The sequence below is a fragment of the Lutra lutra genome, chromosome 4 (genome assembly GCF_902655055.1).
Source record: "Lutra lutra chromosome 4, mLutLut1.2, whole genome shotgun sequence".
Taxonomy (NCBI): Eukaryota; Metazoa; Chordata; class Mammalia; order Carnivora; family Mustelidae; genus Lutra; species Lutra lutra.
The window spans coordinates 195,513,435-195,525,944 of NC_062281.1; the positions used below are offsets into that span (position 1 = coordinate 195,513,435).

At 60.0% G+C, this 12,510-nt stretch overlaps 1 protein-coding gene and 1 long non-coding RNA gene across 2 annotated transcripts; one reads left to right on the forward strand and one right to left on the reverse strand.

Annotated features, from left to right (window-relative positions):
* Positions 1-204: 204 nt before the first annotated feature.
* On the reverse strand, positions 205-4,049 carry LOC125096995 (uncharacterized). Its single transcript, XR_007126454.1, has 2 exons — positions 2,196-4,049; positions 205-1,215 (listed from the first exon to the last, which is right to left on the reverse strand). It is a non-coding gene; the product is annotated as an uncharacterized LOC125096995 (long non-coding RNA).
* A 35-nt stretch (positions 4,050-4,084) lies between these two features.
* On the forward strand, positions 4,085-11,887 carry C4H1orf174 (chromosome 4 C1orf174 homolog). Its single transcript, XM_047724265.1, has 4 exons — positions 4,085-4,237; positions 9,492-9,602; positions 10,405-10,881; positions 11,280-11,887. The coding sequence occupies exons 1-4, from the start codon at positions 4,223-4,225 to the stop codon at positions 11,391-11,393; spliced, it is 717 nt and encodes a 238-aa protein (XP_047580221.1). The 5' UTR covers positions 4,085-4,222; the 3' UTR covers positions 11,394-11,887.
* Positions 11,888-12,510: the final 623 nt, after the last annotated feature.

Here is a 12,510-nt window from a genome sequence, read left to right on the forward strand (position 1 = left end):
GCTCCCCCTCCCTCTCTCACGCCTTCTGTGGATCAGAGCCTCACACCCTCCTTACCCCCAGCCGGGCCCCAGCGAATCTGCGTGGAACCAGCCCACGTGAGGCGCGGAGCTATCTCACCAGCAGACCCCTGTCCAGCCGCGGCCCTGCGCTCGTCCAGACACGGACGCTGAAAAACCAGGCTGCGAGCTTTCCCTTTATTTTTCTCATCAATGCTTCCACATATCGTGTCCCTTTCATAAGCAGACCTGTTGTCCAGAGCAGTGTAGGCTCACAGCAAAACCGAGGAGATACTCAGATCTCTCCACGTCCCCTGTCCCCCCGCTACCACTCAGCCTCCCCCACTACCAACACCCACCCAGCGCAGGACGGATGTGATGGCCGATGAACCTACATTCACATGTCGTCATCCCCCAGCGTCCACAGTCCACACCACGGTGCGTTCTCAGTGGCGTCTATCCCATGGGTTTGGACAAAAACAGAAATTGCTCACCCAGAGTCGCTTCACTGCCCTGAAGGTCCCGTGTCCTCAGCTCATCTGCCCACTGCGCCCGTCCCTGGGGAACACCGACCCGGGTGCCCTGTCTAGGTTTGCCTTTTCCAGAACGTCCCCGGCTGGAGTCTTCTGACGGACTCCTTTCTCTTAGCGCGACACGTTCTCGGTTCCTTCCCGTCTCTCCATGGCTCGATGGCTCGTGCCTTTTTAGCACTAAATAATATTCCGTTGTCTGGACGGACCATTTTCTTTATCCACTCGCCTTTTCTAAAGGACATCTTGGTAGCTTCCAAGTTTTAGCAATTACAAATAAGGCTGGTAACAACGTGCTGGTGCAGGCTTTCGCGCGGACTGAGCGAGCGTGACTGGGGATCCCACGGTAAGAAGGTGCCCCGTTCTGTAAGAAACCACCGACCTGTCTTCCAAAGCGGCCACGCCGTGTTGGATCCCACCAGCAGTGAGAGAGTTCCTGCGGCTCCACATTCTTCTGTGACCTTTTCCGCTTGTGGTTTTCCCTCACTTTTTAGGAAAACTATTCTGTCTTTTAACCATAAAGGGTCAGCATGTAAGAAACGATCCTTCATCACACAGGCCACCCTCTGTGGGTAAGGAGACACGCTCCAGGCCAGAAGGGCCCCGGCTAAGGAAACCGCCGACTTAAACAATTGAAAATTCTCTCCAACTTTCTCACCAGCCCCGCAGTGTTTGTGGAAGGCAAACACTGAGCTGTGAACATACCAGAGTGTTTGGGTGATGAGCTTGGGTTATGGGTGAGAATACAGAGTTTCCTCCCAATCTTCAGTCTGCAACTCCCTCCTATGCATTCTTCCCGCCAGCCATCCCTCCAACAAATATTTGCTGAGCACCTGGCAGCACGTCCCGGGCGCTAAGCCGGGCTCTGGGGCCACGGTTGTGAGCAAAGCACAAGCCTCGGCTTCCAGGACCTGGAAGGGAGGGGCACAGCTAGTCTGGAAGAGGGAAAGGAAGCGCATGGGAGGAGGGAGAGAATCCAAGAGCATCTCCTGCAGCAGCTCTGGGCTTCCCGCCTCGCCGGGAGGGACAGCCTTGGCCCAGGCCGGGGCTCCTGCTGGCTTCCTCCCGCTGGACCTGAAAGGGGCTTCATCCTGGAGGGAAACAATGACCCTGAATAATTCCCGCTGTCACTTCCTACAATGAGCCTTATCGGACCCCGCACCCCCATACGCTGTCCCCCTGAGCGCCCATCCCCCCACTGTCTCCACCCCCACCCCCAGCTGGACTACAAACATGACAAAGGCAGGTGCACCACCACTGTAACGCTGGCCTAGCTCAGTCCCAGGCACACAGCAGGAGCTCAGCAAACACTGAATGAGGGAGTGGGCAAGCAGGAGGGTAGAGAGGCGAGCTGCAGGCAAAGAAGAAGGCTAACTAAAGCTGTGGGGAGGAGACGCAGCGTGTGGGTGGAGGGAGATGGCTGCTGATGGCCCTCCCCGCAAGGACCCCCAGTTTAGGCTGATCTGAGGTTTCAGTGGGGATTAGCCAGGGAGATGGATGGGGGCTGGGGAGAGCAGGCTTTCCAAGCAGAAGGCACAGCGCAGGGCCAGGTGGGGAAGGGGACCCGCTGCACTCTGGGAGCCAGGAGGGGAGCAGTGGGAGCAGCAGAAGGAGAGGGGCAAGGGCAGCTGGGCTGGATGGGTCTGGAGGAAGGGCCGTGGTGGGCACCTCAGCTGCGACACCTTCATTCAGCGAACATTCCCGGAGCTCCTGCTGTGTGCTGGGCCTTCCAGGCCATGTGACGTCCGGTTCTTGATCCTAGAAGCAGTGAGGCACCCCTAGAGGGGGTCAGGCCACCACTGGTGAGTGACCAGTCCGTTGCTGTGGACTGTGTGGGCAAGAGGAGAAGGGGGACCAGCCGCGCGGTCTAGAATTACCAGGAATGGTCACTGATCGGAGACAGACATGGAAGGAGGGTTAGTTGACGGGGAGGCCCTGGGCGTCAGGCCGGAGCAGCTGGGGGGCTAGAAACACCGTTCACACAACCGGCGGGTGGACAGGGCACCTTTGCAACCAGAGTTGAAGCCCTTGGGGAGGCTGAACTCCAGAGGCACCCAGTTCTCTGGCCTGTCCGAGTCAGGCGTGCCCAAGCAGGGGCCCGGCATCCGCTGACGCCAGAGCAACTGGAGAGCCAGAAACTGGCTGGTGGCCATCAGGTGCCAACTGATGAGAAGTGGAGTTCTGAAGGGCTCCGTAATAAAAGCACGGAACCCAGCTTATTAGAAAACCAGTCTCCCCAGAAGTGGGACAGGCGAGGTGTTTAACAGGCTTGGCCTTGGGTTTCCCTCCAGCGGCTGCCAGTGATTAGATTAGTTTCCTTTCCAAACGGACTTTCCTGCCAGGCCCCATTTGTCTTCTCCCTTCCACACAGGCGGTGGGAAATAAGGCCGCGGGCAACACAGCCCTGGGAAGGGAGAAGGATCCAGCGGGCCGCGGAGCAGACGGGCGCGCGTGAGCGTGCACACCAGGCCCGTGCATGTCTTCCCTCGTGGCCGGAACCAGAGCAGCGCGGCCTCCCGGAAGGGGCTCGGGCTGGTCTGCGCGGCAGGGAGGAGCCGGCGGGATCCCCATCCAGCGCGTTCGCAGGCTCGGAGGGAGTCGATCTGCGGGAGCAGCGAACATGGACGCGTCCGCAGGAGGGTACGAGTCACCGTCTGCCGGGGAACGACGCACACGGGCACGCTCAGATGGGCCACGGGGCCGAAGCTCAACACAGGTCACTGTTCAGCCTTTCACAGCGGAACTGGAGAATCTAGTGCATCTGACAAAACTGCCTGATCTGAACGTTCTCACCTGCAAACACAGGCCTAAACACCGCTCTGCTGATTGCAAAGCCCGCCTGTGGCTTGGGGCTGCCACGGTGCGGAGCCGCGGGGTGGGGGGCGGCTGCTGTCTCAGTCCTGACGGGTGAGAGGACAGGGCTGGTGTCCCTCAGTCCTGGGGGCGCACTGGGGGGCCAGAGGGCAGGGCTGGTGTCCTTCAGTCGGGGGCGGGGGGGGGCTGGGGGAGGGGTCCTAGACCCGGGAGCTGGGGGCCTGGCGTGCTTAAAGGCAAGGCTGGATTTCATGTTTTTAAAACGCTCAAAGGCGGCCACTGGCTTTAACGCAGGGTCCCTGAGGTGCCAGGAGCCGGGACACTGGAGAGGGGAGCGGGCGCCGCCGGACCGTCACCCCGTGCTGGAAGAGCTGAGCCCCGGGGAGGAAGGGCCGTCCTTGGGCGGCCTGCGGTCCACCTCCGCTGGGGGACTAGCCGGGCGGGGTCGGGGCAGGACCATGCGGGGACTCGCCGGTCCCCAGGCCAAGCGCACCACGGCAAAGTCGCGACGCTCGCACACCGGGGACCAGAGCCTGGAAACCGACCTCCGCCGCGGGCCTCCGGTGAACAAGCACTTCCCGCCTTCCCCCGGACACGCGGCCGGCGCTTCCAGATGCCCCTCACAAACATGGCCGCCGCCCCGTCTAACCGCGATGACCGCTGAGGCCGTCCGGCGGGTGCCCCTCACAAACATGGCCGCGGCGCGGACTTTGTTGGGTCACGTGCAGGGGACGCCGGGCTGTGATTGGTCAACCCTCTGGTGGCGTCGGACGCCGGGGCGCGGGCCGCGGGTCGCGGGGTCGCCGCTCCTTTGAGAAGCGTTAGGCCGGGACGTGGGGACTCGGGGCGGTGCTGGGGGCGGCAGCGCGCCGCTCACACCCATGAGGAGCCGGAAGGTGAGGGGCCGAGGCCGGGGGGGAGCTGCGCCGAAGGGGCTAGGGCTCCGGCCACCCATCGTCTGGGGAGCTAAGGAGTGACCGCAGTGCGCCCAGGGCCGAGGGGCGGCACCCGCTCGGCCGCCTCGGGGTAGGGGCTTCCAGACCACGCCGCCGGGGGAGCTGGGGTATCCTGGTCACGCCCCCCCCCCCCCCCCGGGTAAGGTGCAGCCTGATCACTGCCCGGGATGGGGGGTTCCCAGAGCGCCCCCCGGGGGGGCGGGGCACCCCGGGTCACGCCCTCGGTGTAGGGGGCTCCCAGACCACGCCGGGGGGGGGGGGGCGGGGGAGGGGAGCATCATGGGTCACGCCCCCCCCACCCCCGGGTAAGGGGCTCCCAGATCACCGCCTGCGAGGCGGGCGTCCTGGGTCACGCCCCCTGACAGAGGGCCGCCAGGTCCAATCCCAGGAAAGGGTCCAGAACCGTTCTGGACCCCGGGAACCGCTGCCACTACCGAAGCCCTTGGTTTTCGTCTAGGCGGCCGTCAGCTCGGGGGACGCGTGGGGTGGGAGGGCACTGGCCGGGGCGCCGGTTCCCGCACTGGGGACCCCGCGGGGCTCCGCCGCTGGTTGTTGGGGTGCGGGGGGGTGTTTCACAAACTTGACATCCTTTTATGGAGTTGCTGGGCCCGTTCGCAGAGTTCTGACGGGCTGGGATGCACGCGTGCCCTTCTGCTTCGGTGGTCTTTAAGCTCGTCTGCTTTTTTCTGTTCTTGTTTAAAGGCCTTGAAGTGGATACTTTGTAATGCAGCATTTTAGTGACTCATTCGCTATTAACATTTTCTTCCCAGCGGTTGCTCTGGGCTCTGCCAGACGCGTTGTAACAGTGGAATCCGCTGCAGGTCTGTGGCCCCCTGGTCCTAGTGGGACGTACACCTTTATTCCCTCGGCCCGCTGTCTCGGGGTCGTACACCTGTTCCCTCTGAGTGTTGGAAGCCGCAGTCCTGCCGGGTTCTCTGTCCCCTGCTGGCATTTCCTCAGCCAGTGCAGCCGGATCCCACCCTTCATGCTGGTGCTGCCAGAGCACATCCCTTTATGCGTCTCTACAGCTGCTTTCTACACCAGTTAAGAGAGGAGTACATACGCCTGAAAACGGGGTTCTGCAAGGACGGAATGACCTCCCCGGTGCTCGCTCACCAGGGATCACGGAATGTCCTTTAGTACTCCTTGTAAGACGTGGCTGCTGGCCGCAGGTCCCCCCCGCTGACCTGGCAGTGCCTGTCCCGCTGTCATTCTTAAAGGATGGCTTTGCTCGGTGCGGGATTCTTGGTTGGGGATTTTTTCTTAGAGATCCTGGAGTTGTGTGACTGTATCCACTGATTCTGCCAAGTTAGTGACGTATTTATGGAGCTCCCTGCTAAGGGAGGGTCGTTCTCCGCGGCTGTCTTCAAGATGTCTTTGGTCCCTGGCTTTCAGGACTTAGCGCCGTGTGCGTTTGCGGACCTCGCTGCATTTCTTCTACTGGGAACGGAGTCCTTTGAGATTCCTGTTGTGTTGGTCGCTATTTTTCAATAAATTTGGGAAGCTTCAGCCGTTATTTCTCTGTCTTTTCTGCTCCTTTCCGTCCTGTTACTCCCATTACACGTATGTTGGTGCACTTACATGTGTCCAGGGTTTTCTTGAAGGCTTCCTTTTTCACTCTCTTTTCTCTCTGTCCAGTTCTTTACTTGTGCTTTCTCGTAGCTCTTGAACAGGCCCCAAATGGCCACTTTTAAGTCTTTTTCTGATAAAGTTAAATCCGGCCACTCTCGCAGGCTCTTCTGTCACTGGCTTTATTCCAGGGTACGGGTCTGCTCTCCAGTTTCCTTGCATGCTCCATGACTTTTTGTCAAATCTGGGCATGTCAGGTAATGTAGCAATTCTGGGTTCCCCTCCGCTTGTTACTGTTGGTAGGCGTTTGTTTGTCTAGTGATTGGGCCGATGTTTCTGTTGGACGCTCTATTCCCCTCTCCCCAGGTGACGGTCAGTCCGCTGCCTGGGCAGCACCTTCACGCTGGGGGCACTCTCCTGCTGCTCACAGACCACATCTGGTGCTTAAATTCCCATTAAGTGCCATTGGATTGCTCAGTTTGCCACAGTCGCCTGGGGCCTAACTTGCTCTGCAAACTAATCTGGTGGCGGCTTTGAAGGCTGAGGCCTGGCTTCCGAGTCGTGTTTGGTGCTTGCTCGGGCCCCAGGAGGGCTCCTCCGACTGCGGGAGTCCCTGCTTCTCACCTGCGGACTGTCTGGCCTGAAGTTTATCTTGGTTCTGTCATAGCTGCCTTTTTTCCACATCCTCTGCTGTTCCTGAGAGCTCCCTAAGACCAGACCTTCTCCATACTCCTGTAGAGGAAGTCAGTTCTGAGGGGAGAGACAAGAGCCCTCTGTTGTAACACCTGCCTCTCCTGTGGGCAAAGTCTCAGAGTCAGATGCTCCGTCTAGGGACTGTGACAGGCTTCACTGCAAGACACCTGTGTTACACCCAGAGCACTCTCAGAGAAGCGGCTGTGCAGCAGCCCGAGACCCCCTGGGCCTGCTTCTCCAGGCCTGGAACCACCTCCACAAGCAGGGCAAGGGTGAGGGGGCCCCAGTCTTCTTAGTGCTCTGCCCAGACTGTCCCACAGCTGTGGTGTGGGCAGAAGGAAGCTCCCTCTTCTCAGCCACACAGAACGCAGGTCTTAGCATGGGAACAGGTAGGATGAGGACAGAATCAGAAAGGCTGACATCCCGCTCCAGGTTGGAGGAAACCTCTCTGTCTGGGAGTGGGTGGGTGCCCCGTGTCCTCGGCCGTGGGGTCTAGAGTCCACACACCGCTGAGTTTTGCAGGTGGTCCTGAGTGAGTGTTCCTTCATTTGCGCTTTGCCCATTTCCAAAAGGTTTAAATGGTTTTTCATACTTTCTGCCAGTTTTATAGGGGTCAGCGGGGTTCCTCATGCTGTCTTGCCCTTTTGGGAAACCACATTTTTGCCTTTGACGTCCATTTTTAACCAGTCTGCCTGGAAGGTGGAAGACGTCAACAGCGGGAAGTTTTTCCTTTGGGGATTAAGTGGAAGCAGCCGGCTCTCCACAGCAGAAGAAACTGCTAGATGCTTGACGTGCGGGAGCGGGCTCCTTGGGGGTTCCACCCAAGACTGAGCCAAACCATCACGTGCCCAGTGTGGCTGCAGCTCTCGGGTGGATGACGGGTGGCACCAGAACCACCACAGCTCCGGAGCGTTGGCCTGGACCCACCAAGGGTGTGTCTTCGGGGGCCTGGAAAGTCGAAGATGAACCCGCCCACCCAGGGAGCCTGGTGCCCCCTAAGACAACAGTCCCTGCCTTGGAGATGAAAACGGAAGGCCTCTAGAAGCGCACGGCCTCGGAGAAGAGCCAGGACGCCCCCCCCACCCCTGCTCAGCCCCCGCGGAGCTGCTGAGCAGCTTCAAGCGGCAGCTCTTGGAGCTCCTGTGAGCGCTGTGCGCGATGACGCAGGGCAAGGAGGACTTTAGGCCACACAGCACTTGGCTGACCTCACACAGGCTCCTCCACGGAGCCATCCTCGTCTTAAAGCTGCTCCTTGGAAGCTGTTGAAGCAGCGGGCACAGCGCCTGCTACGTCAGTACTCGGTGACACTTGGTGACAGCAGCAGCTGTCCTCAGGACCATCCGTCTGTCCGTCCGCCCCCCACTGCGCCCAGCCAGGCACAGTCACGTGGGAAAGTGTTAGAAGGACTTGTAACAGAAGAGAAGACGGTTGGTGGCCTGGGATGGACATGGCCCTTCCCTCCCCGGGGGGAGAGGGCTCCGGGCGGTGTGCTGGTACAGGACAGGGAGGGGGGGTTCCAGAGCCTCTGCTGGCTCCGCTCCCTGCGTGTGGCTGAGTCCCCACGGCTGCCGGGCTTCAGCAAACATGCTCTTGACACGGCACGGGCCCAGGCCCTTTACCTGGTCCAGAGCTCCTTGCCCCTACTGTGCACACAGCTGGGAGGGTACCTGTCCTTCCGTAGGCCGCTGCCTTTCCTTTTCCTTGCATTTGAACGCTCTCCGGGACCGCTCCTGCTGTCTCACAGCCTGGGTGAGCCGCCACCTCCCAGGGCCTCTGGAAAGCCATGGCTGCCGGGGCGGGGGCGGCCAGGACAGCGCGGTAGAGGCTCTACGCTGGCCTTTGATGAGTCTCTGCTGTGGAGCCTGCCACCCTCGACCCAGCCCCAGGGCCCACGTATCTGGGGCCTGCTGGGACGCGAGCCCACGGGTCCTCGCCCACCTGCCCACGGGTCCTCGCCCACCTGCCCACGCGTCCTCGCCCACCTGCTGTGCGACAAACCTTTACTGTCAGGTGTCAAGCTGAGCTTCAAACGGATCGTCTTCTCCCTACATTTGGTTTCCGCTCCAGAATGGAAAAAGGAATAAGTGGAAAATTGGTGAAACTCAAGGCAGGTGTGTGGTTTAGGGAGCAGGGAGGGCTGCACCAAGGCGACCTGGTTTGGCCAGAAGCACGTGGGTTCTCAGTTTTTACTGCTTTGGGTCATTCCTTCCTTGTTAGGAGACTGCACCACATTCAGAGTATACCGGACACAGACTGCTAAGTCGGTAACATTAGCCACAACCTAACTGCTCTAAACCAGTAGAGTCGGGCTGTTTCCACCTCTACAGTGAGTGCGGGGGGCGTGGGGGGTGGCTTTGTTTTTCCTGTCCCCTTTTACGGAGAACTTGTACACCGTGTAAAAGTTGGAGAACCTTCTGAGAAAGGGGATGTGTGCTTCTGAACACATCTGAAGCTGACTTAATGCCGACGAACTCCCAAGTGCAGGTTCTTCCACATGCGTGCCATGAAGGAGACACACCGCCCCGAGCTTCCAAGACGGTAGCGAAGAACAGATGTGCATCGTCTTTTTTTTTTAGAGATTTATTTATTTGACAGAGCACAAGTAGGCAGAGAGGCAGGGAGGGGGGTGGGGAGAAGCAGGTTCCCTGCTGAGCAGAGAGCCCGATGCAGGGCTTGATCCCAGGACCCCGAGATCATGACCTGAGCCGAAGGCAGAGGCTTAATCCACCGAGCCGCCCAGGCACCCCAGAACAGATGTGCGTCTTAAACCCGGAACAGTTTTGTCTGTTTGCACACGGCCCCAGGTGTTTTTCCAGGAAGAGGAGGAGATGGGGCGGGAGGGACCCTGCAGCGGTTTCTTCGGGCGGGGATGCCGCTTGCCCGTGCTCACGTCCCCGAAGAGCACTGACTGACGCTGTGGGACCTGCTCTAGCTCGCAGGTGCTGTGCGGTCCTCAGCGCGCCTCCGAGCCCGCCGCTGCTCAGCCAGGTTGGCCTCTGCCCGGGACGCCGGCCGCGCCACGTCTGCCAGGACACTATGCCAGGTGAGCCTTGCCGGCACAGAGACGCTGGGACTTGACTGGGGTTCGTTCCTGTACAAAACATTGGTCCTGAGATGTGTCGGAAAGAGCGGGGTTGCTTACCCCGCAGAGGGACGTCAAGCGCTGTGATCACTGTCCGAGAAAGCTGTGCTCTGCAGGCCGGGGCCGTGTCCTTGGAGCGCTCCCCCGGCAGGGGACACACGGGGTTCACACTCCGTCCCCACACACCCCTCTTCCAGTCACTCTGTGAACTCAGCCTTACAGCCTTCTGCCTGAGGTCGGCTGAGCTCGGCTGGCACAGGGCCACGCCCCGTCCCCCCTGCAGTCTTGGGGAGCGAGCTCAGGGGTCTGGCTGGGACTCGGTCTGACGCCCGCAGCCAACATGATTCCGCTTCGAGAGCTGCTCTAAAGACCGTGACGTCCCTTTAGTGGCGTTTGTGAGCCCCTGCTCTGTCCTAGAACGCCTTCGTGCGACTTACGTTCTAGCAGTTGTGCGTGGGAACTGGAGGTCTGTTGGCATTTTATGATCCGTCCATACCTGCTTCGGAAGTTCCCTCGGGCACTCCCAAGGCCCTCGGGTGAGCCGGCAGGGATGGGAGTGGTGGCCGGTGTGTCTACATCTTTCCCAGCCACTGGTTTAAATTCCGTGCCTTTGGAGGCAGTGACCTAATCCTGTCCTCCAGGGTGTGGCAGCAGCATCTGGATTGTTCAGGAACCTCGCCTCTGGGACAGAGACGGTTTTGATTGTCTCCCAGCCCCTAATCCTAGATGTGTCTGGTTTCCTCCTACACTTTTCTGTTGATAGGCCTCGTCACACAAAGCTGCGGACAGGCGAATTTCCAAGAAGTTCAAGTATGACAAAGGTCATCTCGTGAAATCAGAATTACAGAAACTTGTCCCGAAGGGTGAAAGCCTTGGGCTGCCCAAGATCCCCCCAAGGAGCCCTTGTAACGATGAGTCTCTGGGGCTCGCTGAAGACCAGGGGCTGCCTCCAGGAAAGGGAGCTGGGGCTCCTGCCCAGCCCGCGGCCACGGGCCCCCCCCTCGAGGCCCGCACAGCTGTGGGCGACGCCGGCCCGGCAGAGACTGAGGACGGCCTGTGCCTGCCCACACCCGGGGTCCTTCCAGGAGAGGAGCCTCACGGCAGCCACGCCACACAGGGCGGGGCAGCGGAGCAGGTGCTGAGGCCCCCGCTACAGACGGACGACAGCGTCTTTCTGGACGAGGACAGCAACCAGCCCATGCCCGTGGGCCGGTTCTTCGGAAACGTGGAGCTCATGCAAGTAAGATGGGCGCCCCCGCGCGGGCTGCACACTGGGTCAGCTCACGGCCTGCGTGTGGCACTGCCTCAGGACAGGCCCCATTGCCCATAAGGAGGAGACACGCCGGCCACCTGGGAGCAGCCTCTCCCTGTCCTGAGCAGGGGATCCTTGCAAGGGCGCCGCCTCTGCTGAGAGGCCTCTCCTTCCTTGCTCAGCCATCGGGGTGGGGGTTGGTGCGGACTCTGGGCCTCCCCCCTCGGTCATGGGAGGGGAGCAGCCACCCGCCCCACACACTTGCTGGCTGTCCTCTTCCCTAGGATCAGCTGGGGGCCGGGGGGCGGGGGGGCGAGCCCTCCCCTGGGGTGCTCACCAGTGCGGTGGGCTGGCGGTGGCTGAGATGACTGTTCTCTCCCTCCAAGGACCTTCCCCCAGCGTCTTCGTCTTGTCCTTCGATGAGCAGACGGGAATTCAGGAAAATGCATTTCAGAGCCAAAGATGATGAAGACGACGACGACGACGGTGCCGAAATGTAGGGAATAAAGTACATGGCGGTTCCTTGCGTATTTAATACCATTAGTAGTTTTGACAGTTTAGCAAGTGACGAGATTTTTATCAAGTGTCTCCCAAGAAAATGTGTTCTTAGCCAGATGCTGAAATGGACCCATGAAGGTCCTCGGGCAGGACACTGGGTGCCTAGAGCGTCGACACTCGTGACCTGGAGCCGTCTCTCAGACTGGCCTCCGCTGCTCCACACGTTTTCTGGAGTCTGCTGCCGCGCCTACGGTGCGAGCCCCCGAGCTGCCCAGGGATCCGTGGGAGAGACCGTTCCGAAGAAAACGCTTCCCTCGGCTCTCTGGCTTTGCTAAGAATTGAGCTTGTTTTCCATCATCAGAAGCGGATCCTTCTTGTGATTGAGTCCGTGCCAGTTCTTGAAGAACTCTCCTTTATTTCTGTACATGGCGCTGCTATTTACCTTGGAAACTTGCAAAGTACGTATAAGAGAGAAATAAAATATATTTTGAAAATATTTTTAAAGAAATCTTTGTTCCTAAAACCCTACTTCTTTCTAAAATGTCTGAGAGCCAAGTGGAGGACACGAATCCTTTTCTGTCTTCCGGGTGTCGGGCTGGGTTGGCCTTTGTGCCCGCTCACTGGGGGGAGGGGACACCAGTGAGTGGAGAGCTGAGGCCACTGGCTAGAAGGGACGCAGCACATGCACACACACCCCTGTGTAGACCGAGGGATTCCTGAGACCGCCGCGGTGGGCCACACAGTCCTCACCCCATGTGGCAATGAGGCCCGATGTCCCCAAGGGCTGTGGCCCCCCTCCGTGGTGTAACCAGTTTCAGAGATTACAGAGCACTGGGGAGGTAACACAGCAGGGAGCCTGGGTCCCCAGTGACCAACACGAGAGAAGCTGCCTCCAGCTCAGGAAGACGGGGACCAAACGGCTCAACGCGCAACATCTCTGGAGCTGCGCCTGCACCCTGGTCCCTCGCCCGTGGTTCTAGTTACCCACGCTCCACCGCCAGGCGGAAGCCAGGGTCCTCCTGGAACGCGTCGTCAGAAGATCCGAAGCAGCCCAACGCTGTCGCCTGCCCACGCCACTCCTCTCCTTCACGAGCACATCCTCCAGTCACCGTCCCAGGA

Coding starts and splice junctions, on each gene's coding strand:
- C4H1orf174 (XM_047724265.1), top strand. Junction 9,603..10,404: donor CTGCCAGGACACTATGCCAG/GTGAGCCTTGCC, acceptor TTCTGTTGATAG/GCCTCGTCACACAAAGCTGC. Junction 10,882..11,279: donor GAAACGTGGAGCTCATGCAA/GTAAGATGGGCG, acceptor TCTCCCTCCAAG/GACCTTCCCCCAGCGTCTTC.